Source organism: Canis aureus, chromosome 7, assembly GCF_053574225.1.
Source record: "Canis aureus isolate CA01 chromosome 7, VMU_Caureus_v.1.0, whole genome shotgun sequence".
NCBI lineage: Eukaryota > Metazoa > Chordata > Mammalia > Carnivora > Canidae > Canis > Canis aureus.
The window spans coordinates 174,411-188,536 of NC_135617.1; the positions used below are offsets into that span (position 1 = coordinate 174,411).

At 46.6% G+C, this 14,126-nt stretch overlaps 1 protein-coding gene across 11 annotated transcripts in view; it reads right to left on the reverse strand.

Moving 5' to 3' along the window:
- Positions 1–14,126, reverse strand: part of FAM120B (family with sequence similarity 120 member B) — a 90,260-nt gene that overhangs the window by 48,799 nt on the left and 27,335 nt on the right. For all 11 annotated transcript variants that reach the window (XR_013382739.1, XM_077902680.1, XM_077902678.1 and 8 more), the window contains 2 exons: positions 5,990–6,091; positions 1,625–1,797 (listed from right to left, as the gene is read on the reverse strand). Coding sequence is in view for 10 of the 11 variants with exons in the window: in XM_077902680.1 (XP_077758806.1) it covers positions 1,625–1,797; positions 5,990–6,091 (275 nt within the window). In the remaining variant the exon portion in view is untranslated. The remainder of the gene's footprint in view (positions 1–1,624; positions 1,798–5,989; positions 6,092–14,126) is intronic.

Consider the following 14,126-nt stretch of genomic DNA (forward strand, 5'->3'; position numbering starts at 1 on the left):
TTCCCTCCTGACGCGTCTCTGCTTAAGGGTCACAGAGATACAGGAGATGTGAAGCTCCTGTTCTGTGCGGTGGACTTTTCCTGCTGGACACAGATTTCCATGACGGTCACCTGCACGAGTATGAACAGGTTCAACCACCCACGTCTCTTACGGGAAAGAGGAAGTCAAATGTGTGTCCACGGAGTGACCGTCCACACGCACACAGACGGAATCAACAAGCAAAGACACTTATGTTTCTGGATGAGAGAGCTCAGCTCCCCACACAGCCCCACCTCGGCTGTGGACTAAGACATGCCGGACAGAAAACATTAATTCGTATGTGCTTGCATTATTTAGCAAATAAGATTTTTTAAAAAGTGGTTTTACACTTAAAAATCCACCCTCTACTCATTTATATTGCTAAGTCTGGTATCAAAACCTCCTCAAAACAGTAGAGCAAAAACTAAAGTTTACATTGGTGCATGTGACACCAATAATGAAGCAGTGAAATCTCGGAGTTGTTGAACCATACCACATTGTCACAGAATGCAAAATCCACAACTAGCGACACACTGGCAGAGCCAAAAGAAAACAACAATCTAGGAAAGAAAAAGGAAAATCAGTATTGAGCTCCCTTGAAGTGGACTCTGGAACAAGAGTGAGATTCTTTTTTTTTTTTTTTTTTTTTAAGATTTTATTTATTTATTTCATGAGAGACACAGGCAGAGGGAGAAGCAGCCTCCATGCAGGGAGCCCGATATGGGACTTGATCCCAGGACTCCAGGATCACATCCTGGGCTGAAGGCAGGAGCTTAACAGCTAAGCCACCCAGGGATCCCCCAAGAGTGAGATTCTTAAAGACAATCAATAATTCATAAAGTAAATTCGGGTCTGAGAAACAGTCACATAAGTCTCTCTAATCCAGGCAAATGAAAATGTGATGTTTGTGTCAGAGAAGACCCAGGTCAAGCATGTGTGGAGGCCAGAGTAGAAGCCAAGACAGCTCAACGGCATCGAGGACAAGAGGTCTAAGTGGATAAAGAAAGCCGTGATGGCAAAGGACTTTGTTTTCATTGTGGTTGTGACAAATTGTGAGACAAAATCATTTCAAAATAATACAGCCAGGGACGCCCGGGTGGCTCAGGCGTTGAGCATCTGCCTCTGGCTCAGGGCATGACCCCGGGGTCCTGGGATCGAGTCCTGCATCAGGCCCCCCTGCAGGGAGCCTGCTTCTCTGGATAAATTTGTAAATATAAGATTAATGACTTCAGGGCAGCCCAGTGGCTCAGCGGTTTAGCGCTGCCTTCAGCCCAGGGCTGCCTGCCTTCTTGCCACGACACGGGGCCGCCGACAGGCCCAGTCTCCCTCACGGTGACAGCTGCAGGAGAGGCACGTTGTGCCCAGGTGCTGGGAAGCAAGAGCAAAGTGAGTGCAGGCTCCCCTACCTGCAGGGCCTCCCATGCCTTGACCCTTGTGTGCATCACCAGCCTCCGCCAGGGCCTCGGGCACGTGCGCCCACAGGGAAGCCGTGTTCTCATGAGATGACAGCAAGGGACGAGGTGACATGGGGATGCGCCGCGGCCAGCCCAGAGCCCTGCAGCCCACAGAATCATGGGAAGTGGACGGGAGTGAGGGCCGGGGTTACCTGCACGAACAGGTAGGTCAGCAGGCAGCACAGTGCCCTAAATGGGTTCTCCACCGCCTGCAGCTCTTCTCTGGACGACGAAAGGTCGAAACAGCCGAGCAGGGCCTCCACGCGCCGGGCTTGTGTCCCTGGCTCTTGGTTCAGCCACAGTAATTTCAAATTAGGTGTTCCTCCTAAACGAAAACACACACAGCCCATTTACCATGATCCCTTGCAGCAGTGACGTCAAACATGCTTCTTGGAGGAATATGGTAAAAGGATGAAAGACACTGCTGTCTTTTCTTCCCAACACCCCTGGGCTTTAAGGGTAAAAGGATGGAGAGTTCACACGAACAGCCCTTCTGGTGAACAGAAACACACCTCCCAAGGCCAGCATATGTCCTTTCTTGAAGGGCTGTGTTTTGAGGGAAACTGGGACTTTTCTCCTACGGGTGCAGCATCCTGCGGTGTTAACAACGCTCTTCAGAGCACGTGTACAAGGTCCTGTGTGACTGTGGGAAAGCACTCAGCCACCAGGGAACACTGGTGCACACACCAATGTACCCTCTTTGCTTGCCCCCTTCTTCCCCGCAACCAGCAGGTTCACACCTTGGTGCAGAGACTGTGAAAAAGGCATTTTCCCGGGTTCTGCAAGCACAAAGTCTGCTGTGCCAGGTGTGATGCCAGTGGTCTGCACTCAACAGCCCGGCGGCTTGGATGCAGGGCATCTGTGCACCCATGCTTTGGAAAGCACGTCCAGAAGACTTAAAAGAAATTCCTAAAATACGATTCATTTCTGTCTTCTATATATATATGCTAAAATTATTAAAGTTTAAAAAACACACAAAGCAAACCTTACTCATTTACTTAAAATCACAACACATGCCCCGTGAGTCTGGAGGAGGAACAACAGAGGCCCTGCTGGTCCCTGCAGAGACGGGTACAGGTCCCGGGCCGAGCCGGGTCCTGCTCCGGGCAGCAGAGTCACGAACATTCAACACCACGCCTTGAGAGCCGGAATGGCTGAGGCCTAAATGTCCCACAGGTCTACTACAGAAACAAACCTATAACCAAACGGTGTCAGAACTAAAGGACTCAAAGAAGCGGCTCTCCTCGTTTCCCTTACATTTCTCACAGTGCCATGTAATATTCTCGGCCAGGTTATCTCTCACCACCGAAGATGAAACAACCCAGCAAAAGTCACCTGCTTTCTGAAACGTCTGAAGTGTTTTCTTCATCAAAAAACTTCTTCATTATTTATTTTGGAGAGAAATAAACATCACTTTTCTCTTGAAAGAAAGAATATAGTGAAGACAACCGGCAAAAAACAATCTACGGCTCCAGTTCATAAGACAGAGATTTCATTCCAATATAATCACAAGGGTCAGCCATGACTTCTTCAAAACATACTTTTCAGAAAAATAATCATCTTGCAGGGTCAGCAAACTATAGCCCATGGGCCAAGTCCAGCTCACTGCCTGCTCTTCTGGCCCATACACTAAGAATGGTTTTTATATGTTTAAATGATTGAAAAAAAAAATCTAAAGAAAAATAGTATTTCACAACATGGGAAAATTATGTGAAAGGCTAATTTCAATGTCCCTAAATAGAATGCCCCCACAATGGCACAACACTCATCGTGTTTCGTCTGTGGCTGCCCGCGCAGTCTGAGCACAGGGCTGAGCCGCTGCAGCAGAGACCACGCTGCCCCCAAAGCCAAAAATAGAGAAGTCGGCCAAGACCTGATCAAAGGTAAGTGATGAATGTCACATTATCACAGTTATTTCCATTTACTCAAGTAGTCGAAAAACATTTTTTCTGATTCTAAAAGTCAGTCACCGTAAAACAAACAAACAAAAACCCCAGGAAAAGAAAGCGTAAGAAAAGAAAAACATTCATAAGCCCACCACCCGATACAGCCGTATTTTAAAGTACAGCTTCCAGTCCTTTTCTCAATGCATATAAAACATTTGTGCACACAGCTGAGAGGCCAAGTCCCCATGAGAGTGGGGGATGGACAGTGAAGCTGCACCTTGCATTTCATTCGCTCACACACAGAGGCTAATACGAAAAGAACGAGACCCAAGAGGTGTACTGAAGGCCAAGTACGGTGGCAGCAAGAAGCATGAGAGGTCCCGACTGGTGACTCTCCGGTGGACATTACTCCCAGTCTTGGTGTCATCTGGGGATTTGTTAGAATTGCACATTCTAGGAGGATCTGGGTGGCTCAGACCCAGTGGGCTGGGCATCTCACTCTTGGTTCTAGCTCAGGTCATGGCTTCATGGGTTGTGGGACCGAGCTCTGCGTGGAGAGCTCCAACATTCTCTCCCTCTGTCCTCCCTGCCCCCACTGCTCACGTTCAGGTGTGTGTGTTTACATGCACCCTCCCTCTCTCTCAAATAAATAAACAAATCTTTAAAAACAAAACAAAACAAAAAAAAAGAATTGCAAATTCCTGGTCCCCACGCCAGGCTTACTACTCTAATTGCAGGGGTCAGGAAGCAGCACCTGTGGGAACCCCCTCCAGGTGGTCTGGAAACAGGTCTGAATACCACTCAGTATCCTTCTGCAAAACAGCTAGGAATCATTTACACAGACAAGAATAATTCAGCAAAAACAAATTGGTTCTTGAGGTCTAATGATAAAATAGATTACAGAAAACCACCAGTTTGAAAAACCATGTCCTCATAAATCTACTATCAGAGAATTTTAATCCTAAATTCAATCAAGAATTTATTTAGTCGAGAACTAGGTACTGAACACCCGTTTGCATATTAACATAGGAGACAAGACAAGATCCTCTCCAGAGACCGAGGATCCTGGTCTTCAGTGCAAGCCAACAGACTCTGGGGTGCTGTCAATTTATGTCACACGCAGGACTCGCTGGCTGCACAGGGACCTCTGAGGATCCCACCTAATGGCCTTCCTAAGTACCGTCCACAGAGATCCACTTCTCAGTTGGCAGATTTCATCATCTTAAGCCACAAGGTGTGAATTTGTTTGAAGGATCATTTAGATTAGTTCTCTTCTCCAGCCTCCACTTTAGCTCAAAACCATTTGGCGTTTTCCTCATGGATCAGAAGGGTTTTTATTAAGTCAAACTCTTGGCATTTTTGCATCACGATGCATGTAAGCACACACGGAGTGAGCCACTCGTGTAAGGGGTCTGTAACCAAAGCAGCGCCAAGGACAACGCCCGCCGGAGCCCAGAACCCGTCTCTGCGATCGCTGCGTGCTTCCAGAGCTTATTAGAGCATTTTAGGGAGCAGCCTTTAAAACCAACTAAAATGATGATGGATAGTCACATGTTCTCTTAATTCAAACCATGAAGAAAACTGGAATAATCCCTCTTCATATTATTTTTGGAAAGATACAATAAGATGGAAATTACATACATAATAAAACATTTCTGAAAAATTATTCCGGGTATCCTTTAAAAATAGCTCTTGCTCTAAAAACAGATGTCAATTTATCTTTGTTTTTTTTCTTTTTTGATAAATACCTTTTTAGGTTTGAATATGTTACTGGCTGAGGAAATAGGGAAATATTCCCTATAGTAACTCTCCTCACCTTCCCTCCCAATACAATTCCATTTTTAAGAAAATTATTTAGCAGCGCTCACGCCCTTATTAGGAAAACTACAGGCCTCCATGATGGGAACGGCAGTGGCACAAGAGCATCTGACACAAAAATGGAATATCAAAGTTTTGGAAAAACACTTGTTCTGTGAAACAATGGCAGGGAACCCTAAAAATAAACCCTCAGCACGGTCACCTTCTTTAACCTGCCTGCCTGTAGGACACTACCCCCCACCCATGGATTCTCGACTTTCCTCCGGTACTAAGAGCTCGCAGGAAGAAAGGACTTCAGCTGGTCTTCAGGTGAGCCTTGTTTTTCCTTCCCTCCCATTACAGGTTTTAAGGTAACACTCATGAAGAGACACCTTATTTTTCCAGCTGAAATAACCTTCCTTTATCTTTATCTTCCTTTCCATCAAAACATACTTTCCGTAGTAGGAGGAAGGCAAGAGCTGATTTCAAGCAGAATATCGAGCATCCAACCCTGTTAATGCGGCAGATACTTGCTGAGCGCGCCCGGGTACTGGGACCTGGGGATCAGGCCACAAGCACTCAGCCCCCCGCGGCCCCAGGGCCAGGCCGCTCTGGGTGTCCTGCTGTCAGACCCCGACCAGGAGACCAGTCCATCCATGCGACACTCATCCCTCTGCCGCTTTAGAACGTCATCACACAAATACCCCCCTGTGGGCCCAGGGATGAATTGCATATGTGCAATTCTGGAAAAATGTTTCCACAGAGGCCCCATTATTGGGCTTGCATCACATGCTGCACAAATCAGTGACTTATTTAAACCAAAGCTGTCTGTACCTGGAATGTTCATCTGCAGAGGCCTGACGAGGTCCGGGTGCCTCAGTGGGTTCCCAGAGTACACGAACCACTCCTTGACGGTGGGGCAGGTGCCGGCGCCATCTGAGTAAAGACAGCTGGATTAGTGGATGCACGCGAGTACCAACATTCGTCACCAGGCTTACAGGATAACATCCAAGGCCACCAACAGGGACCTCGGGCATCCGGGAGTGGGCCCCCTACCCTCCGGTCTCACTTCAACAAGAGCAATGACCTCTGGGGTGGGGGGAGCTGGCAGGATGACCTGGGAAATACACCTGGGGCAGAGATCACCACCCAGATGGCTCCTACGAAGTCCTCCCCTCCTGGGGCCCCACACTGCTCCACACAGCATCTAGGGAGAAGGACAGCCCTTTCTCGTCTTCAATCCACTCCTCTGTGTGACTCTCAAGACTATTATTACATTAGGTAATTCAAAAAGCTAGTAGCAATCATCTACAACAAAGCCACTTCTATAGGTTAATTGCTATTGAAAATTCAGTCTGTCTTCCGTTCTCCCATAAGCGAAGGTGGAAGGTGGCTTTCCTGCACGATGTGCTCACCTAGCTCGGGGCCACCAGGCTGTTGTCTCTGCAGGACCCCAACCCCTGCCTCCCCTCCCCCAGGGCCCTCAAGGCTGTCCCCTGGCCCCTGGGGACCTGGCTTCCTACCTCACCTGGGCCCAGCCCTGCTCAGACCATCTTCACTCACCCCATCCCACGCCCTCTCCGTGTCAATGCAGGCTGTGTAGTTTTTGCTTTTTGACAATGAAAATTTGACCAGGCTGCTGGTCCTAATTGAGATCCCGCAAGAGCAGCCCATGGCGCCAGCATGTGAGTTCAGACTGGGAGCCCACAGAGCTCCCTAGCCCCCCACTGCCGCACACCATTTGCCCCAGGACTCTCCCCGAGACCTGCGCAGGGACCTGGAGGGCTCCTGAGTCTGCGGCTGCCCCCCCCCCCCCCCCCCCCGGGAACCTGGCTTGTGGCTCACGCCCTGCTCCTCAGCAGGAATTCCGTGCATCCTGAAACTCCCCATGCCTTCTCTCACCTCCTTGGCCCAGACCTGCTTCCCTCTACCCACCCTGGCCCGCGCCCCCCAACCCAGACGTCTGTGCCATCGACCGCCTGGCCGACACCACACCTGCCTACTTGCTCCCCTCACTGGCCCCCCGACTGAGCTCCTGGTCCAGAACAGAGACCTCTTCACGGCCTCAGTCCCCAGCACAAGGCCGGCTAACTCTAAGCTTAACAAATACATTCAACTTACCCAAATTTCACACATACAAAAAGAAAAAGGAAAAAAAGAAAATTCTGAGCAGTATTCTTATAGCTGTTCACCAACCCCCCCCCCCCCCCCCCGCCGGATGTAATCCTCTTGGCCTAGGTATTCATTACACTAAAAAAGTCAACGGAGTGAATGGTATTTTAAGTTGCTCATTCTGAAAGGAAAGACCTCTCTCACCCGAAGTCAGACTTCGTGAGGTTCAGTACCTCACTCCAGTCAGCCAGCCATCTCCTTGGGAGATTACTGAAACGTTTATAAAACCACACTTTATCCCATCTTTCATCTGGAACTGTTCTAAACCTTCAAACACCGGAGCTTAGGGCTGGCTTCTCAGAGCTTTACTTCTCAGTCATGTAGGAAGGTGGCAGCGTCATGATAGGCACCGGTACCGTTTATTAGACAGCAGGTGGATCTCCAATAAGACCTAGAGAGTGGACGCCTGGGGGTCAGCGGTGCGGCACCTGCCTCAGGCCCAGGGCGTGACCCCGGGGTCCCGGGATCGTGTCCCCACTGGGCCCCCAGCATGGAGCCTGCTTCTCCCTCTGCCTATGTCTCTGCCTCTCTCTGTGTCTCTCATGAGAAAATAAATAAAATCTTAAAAAAAAAAAAAAGAAAGAATATGAAGAGAAAACACATAAGAAAAAGAAAAAAATTATTTAAACAATATCTAGTTGCAAAGTTTATTCCATAGGTCCTTTTGTTTCTGCTTTTCAATTAGTGTAAACATCTTCCTCCTGTCTTCCTCGGGGCACGTATGCCTCTGGGCTGACAGCACAGGCGGGAAAGGCAGGATGAGCGAGCGGGCAGGTGGGGATGTGTCAACATCTACAAAGATTAATAAGCTTTACAGTCTGGATAATGACTTTTCCAAACGTAACTATTCAGATGATAGCATTTTCACTTTTAATCCAAATTACTGCTCCTACAGACACAGTTAAACTCCCCAGTCCTTCCAAAATCCAGGGCTAGACGCAACCTGTTACCTGAGATCTTAAACAGGTATTACTGAAAAATCCTAGAGTTCGGCCTGTTCTCTGGGGTACCACATAATTTCAAAGGTTTTTCTATAAACCTCCTTAAAGAAAACAGAGGCAATAAACTCTTTAGACATTGGACTGAGCAAGTTTTTTTGGATTTGTCTCCTGAGGCAACAAAAGCAAAGGCAACAAAAGCAAAAATGAACCACTGGGACTTCATCAAACTAAAAAGCCTCTCCCCAGTGAAGGCAACAGTCAACAAAGCCAAAAGGCAACCTACTGAATGAAAGAAAATATTTATAAGTGATGTATCCAACAAGGCGTCAGTATCCAAAATATATAAAGAATTTATGCAACTCAACACTAAAAAACCAAACAATCTGATTTAAAAGTGGGCAGAGGAACTGAATGGAGATTTTTTCCAAAGAAGACTTACACATGTTCAACAGACACATGAAAATATGCTCATCATCAGTCATCACCAGGGAAATGCAAACCAAGCCACCATGAGAGGTCACCTCACACCAGTCAGAATGCCTAAAATCAACACAGGACAACTGGATGCAGAGAAAAGGGAGCCCTGTGCGCTGCTGGTGGGAACGCAAGCTGGTGCAGCCACTCTGGAAAACAGTATGGAGGTTCCTCAAGAAGTTAAAAATACAACTACCATGTGATACAGTAATTTCATTTCTGGGCATTTACCCAAAGAAAATGAAAACACAAATTTGAAAAGACATACGCACCCTTAGGTTTGTTGCAGCTCTACCTACAATAGCCACGATGTGGAAGCAGCCCGTGTCCATTGACTGATGAATGGATAGAGCTGGTGTATACACACACATACACACACACATACACACACGGCCATAAAAAAGAACAAAATTTTGCAACAACGTGGATGGACCTAGAGGGCCCCATGCTAAGTAAAATAATCAAGACAAAGACAAATACCTTATAATTTCACTTATATGTAGAATCTAAAAACAAAACAAGTGAACAAACAGAAACAGACTCATAAATACAGAGAAGAAAGTGGTGGTTGCCAGAGACAGGGGGATGGGGTGACGGATGAAATCAGGGAAGGGGATTAAGAGGAAACGGGGATGAAAGTACAGCATATGGAGCACAGTAATACTGGACTAATTTTGTATGATGATAGACGGTGACCACACTTAATAGGCTGAGTATTTTGTAATTCATACAAATGTTGAGTCACCGTGTTGTACACCTAAAACGAATATAATATTGCATGTCAAGCATAATTCAATTAAAACTTTAAAAAATTAAAAATAAAACTCTGCCTAAATAAGAAAAACAAAATTTCAGAGGTTTTAATCTGGCATGCACTTTGAAACTATAGCAGAAATGTTTGCAACAATTTGGTCTGACTGAATTAGAATGAAATAATCTTCTTAAGTGCCTAAAAATCAAGAAAAAGAGAAGAGGAAAATTGAGTTGGCAATGCCTAAAAGGAAAGGCTGATTTTCTCACTCAAACTTTCAGTTTGTTAGGCTCTATGTTCAAAGGGGTAAAGAAGTTAAGAAAAGTGCTTTGCTAGTTTAACTCCCGTCAAGCAGTGACATTTTATACAGAAAATGGAAAACGGACATAATCAAACGTGGTCTTCTGCTATTCCCAGAGGACACACACAGACACACCGACCCACTCTGTACAGTCTTCTACGTGTAACGAGGACACTTTCCCTGCGAGCAGAGCTGTGAAATGTGCACACGTGCAGGCCCTTGCCCACGGAGACGCCACGTAGCTCATGCTGGCCACTGTCACCTGGCCTGCAGGGGCGGCAGCAGGCAAGGGGGAATGACGAGAAGCAGTCAATCACCACCTCTCAATTACTGGGATTTTCAAGGTGAACAACCAACCTCAGGCTTTTCTAGAAAAATATCTGTCCTTACAGGTCTGTAATATTTTTATGCTGCTGGTATAATTTATATGTGGCCTTAGTCCTGAAAAAAATTTAAAAATTCCCCACACATACTTTTTTACACATACCTAGGATTTTCATGAGCTGATGGCCCGTCGGTGCTTTGTGAAGGCGCCATCCACCTGGACCGCCCCATGCCACCCACCAGCCTCCTGCAGCCGCGTGTTCCCACAGTGTCACTGGGGCAGCAGGAGGACAGCATGCCCTGGCCCAGCCGCGGACAGCCGCCTGTGTGCACGGCCCTTCCCCTGCCCTGCTGACTGCACAGACGTAAAGGAGAACAGGGCAGGCTCTGCCTTTGGCATCCTCCTAGTTTCCTTTCTATTTCCTGAAATTTACAAGGCTTCACAGTGACCTAAGCTAAGACTTTCACTAGGAGACAAAGTTAGAATCACTAGGAGACAAAGTTAGAATCTGAAGTAAATTAATCGTCATGAAGGCAGAGTGGGCTGTGGGTAGCACGACCGCAGGGTCTCTCCCCATTTCGGGGCCTTCCAAATAGCACACATTCAACTAGACAAAGTATGTGTAGGGGTGCTGCCGGCCAACCCGCCAACATCGCCAGCCAGACCAGCTCTCCATTGCACCCATCATCAGGGACTGAAGCACCAGCGTTCAAGTCAGTGCTTATGCCTTCTGCCTTAGACCTCCGGTGTCTGAGCCCTGAGGGGCAGGGGCACAGCCGCTACAGTTAGAGGCCCCATGGACGCAGTCTAATGAAGCTTGAGGCAAGCCCTGAAGGGATCATGTACGTTGACTGCCTGACAGAACACAAGGCAAGGCCCTTCAGAAGTCCACCAGCAGCCCCAGGCCCAGCAGTGATGAGCTGATGGACTGAGTGGGCTAGGACTGTGCTGTGCAGAAATTCAAGGACCTAAAGGCAAGCATGAAGACCTGGGGCCGGGGGAGGAAGACAAAAAAAAAAAAAAAAAAAAAAAAAAAACAGCTGAAAAACACAATATGTGAAATGGACATTTCACTGGATGGGTTAGTAGCAGATTAGATGCTGCAGAAGAAAGGCTCAGTAAACTTGAAATAAGAGCAACAGGAACTACCCAAATTGCAGCAGAGAAAAGAGGCGGAAAAGCAAGACTTGGAGTGTAATGGGCATCGTGAACAACAAATCAAGCCTGCAGCTGGGGGTCCAGAGTGAGAGCAGAAGCAAGAGACCCAGGAGACAGCGCTTGGTGAAATCACATTCCTTGTTTTACCCAAATTTGAGAGGAAATGTAAACCCACTGATCCAAGAAGCTCAAGAATCCCAAGCAGATTAAACGCAGTGTATCATTCCCAAGCTTGGCTTCAACAAACTGCTGAAAACCAGTGCTTCGCAAAACCTGATGGCCAGCCAGAGGGTAGCATCCTTGTTGCAGGCGGAGAACAACAGTCAGAGGGGCCACGACACCAGAGACAAGTAACAGCATCTTCATAGCACCTGAGATTCCATATACAGCAGAATTACGCATCTGAATAAAGATATTGTCAGGAAATAAAATAAGCACCCTAAGAGATGTAAAAGCAAGTTCTCTAAAGAAAGATGATACTAAAGGACACGTGGATCTCCACAAAGGGATGGAGAGCGCCATCTCTTCAAATCGATGCACTTGCAAGACTTCTCATCTGTAACCTCCTCTAAAAGCCACTGACTGTTTAGGATAAGGGTTGGACAATGGTAAGATAGCCAATGGGCCACATCTGACTTGGGTTCTTTCAGTCCGAAAGCTGTAATGCTTTTCACATTAAATGACTGGAAAATTATTAAACAAAGAATATTGTGACACAGGAAGAATATATAGAATTCAAATTTTGTGACATAGGAAAAGTAGATTAATCTTTATTGAAACACAGCTGTACTTCTCAGGGGACAGACGGTCACGTCTGCACACAGCAGCAAAGCTGTGTCTGTTACAGGACTAGAGGGGGCTCTCAAAGCCTAAAATATTTATCACACCTGGCCCTTCACAGAAAATGTTTGCCAGCCACTGGTTTAAAGCAAACACAAGAATCATATTATAGGGTTTTAAAGGTATGCATAATCTCAAAAGACTGCACACTACGTGTAACGACCAAACATTTATATAACATTCCTGCAAAAACCAAGATTCAAGGGGATCCCTGGATGGCGCAGCGGTTTGGCGCCTGCCTTTGGCCCAGGGCGCGATCCTGGAGACCCGGGATCGAATCCCACGTCAGGCTCCCAGTGCATGGAGCCTGCTTCTCCCTCTGCCTGTGTCTCTGCCTCTCTCTTTCTCTCTGTGTGACTATCATAAATAAATTAAAAAAAAAAAAAAAAAAAAACAAGATTCAAGAGACCAAGGATGAACTAGTGCAAATAGGAGACGGGGCCAGAGGGCAGCAGAAAGGGGCCGCATGAGAGAACGCCTTCCGGGGATGGACCACTTCTGCATCTGGACACAGAACAGAACACACACAACTCAAGGCCTGCAGTCTAGTTAATAAGGCTGCAGCAATGTTAATCTCCTGGCTCTGATACCATCTGTGAGGGAACCTGGGACAAGGGTACATCAAAGTCTGTTACTATTTTTGCCAACCCCCTTGAGTGTATGATTATTTCAAAATAAGTTTTAAAATATACAGGAGACATAAAGCAACAATAGCAAAAATGATGGGAAGACAAAAGTTGGCAGCTGTGAGGTTTTCACATCACACACAATGTGGTTGTAAGAGAAGGCAAACTGTGAAGCTTAAATGTACGTTATTAACCGTCAAGTAACCACTAAGAAAACCACAGCAAAACAGGTAAATCTAATAATCCAAAAGAGGACATAAAACAAAATACTAAAAATTATTTGATTAGTCCAGAAGAAGTCAGAAAGGGAGAAAATAAGGGAAAAAGACAGCAAAGGGCAAAATGCAAGACTTAAACCCAATCATGTCAATAATTACACTGAATATAAATGATCTAAAGACTCTCATTAAAAAGAAAAATTACCAGAGGCCCTGGGTGGCTCAGCCAGTTAAGTGTCTGACTCTGGGTGTCAGCTCCAGTCTTGATCTCAAGGTTGTGAGTTCAAGCCCCACAGTGGAGGCTTGAGGGGGAGAAAAATTAAAAGATAAATGAAAGAAAGAAAAGAAAGACTGTCAAACCAGATATGCTACTTAAAAGAGATGTACATGAAGTATAAAGAAACAGTTTAAAAGCTAAAGGACAGAAAAGATATGCCATGCACACCATGATCCTAAGAAAACCAAAGTGTGGGCAGCCCTGGTGGCCCAGCGGTTTAGCGCCGCCTTCGGCCCAGGGCCTGATCCTGGAGACCCGGGGTCGAGTCCCAAGTCGGGCTCCCTGCATGGAGCCTGCTTCTCCCTCTGCCTCTCTCTCTCTGAGTAAATAAATAAAATCTTTAAAAAAAAAAAAAAAAAGAAAGAAAGAAAGAAAACCAGAGTGCATATATTAATGCCAAACTTCTAGATGAGGACTATCATCAGCTTTCTCTTTAAAGAGAAATTTCATCACATGAAAAGGGTCAATTCATTACGAGACAGAACCACTTCACTGTGTACGCACCTAACGGTGGAACTTCAGACACACATGCAGCAAAGCTCACAGAGCTGAGGGAATAAATGAAAGCGTCCAGCACAGCGCCTGCAGATTCCCACATTCCTCTCTCTGGAACTCAGGCCGCATCAAATGGAAATCGGGGGAAAACCTGACAGCCCTATGTACCCTGCCGCCGTGCTGGAGTCAGCAGCAGCTGTAAACGTCCATCAGATTCAGGGACACGCGGGATCACGAGCTGAGGCACGCAAGCAGCGCGGAGTATGCCTCCTCACCACCACAAGCAAACCTGCAACAGCAGCATTTTCTCTTCTTACACCCTAAGAATGTAAACGTCACACAGAAAGCCAAAAAATTGAAAAAGAGAAAAGTAAAGATCAATCATGAAGACAA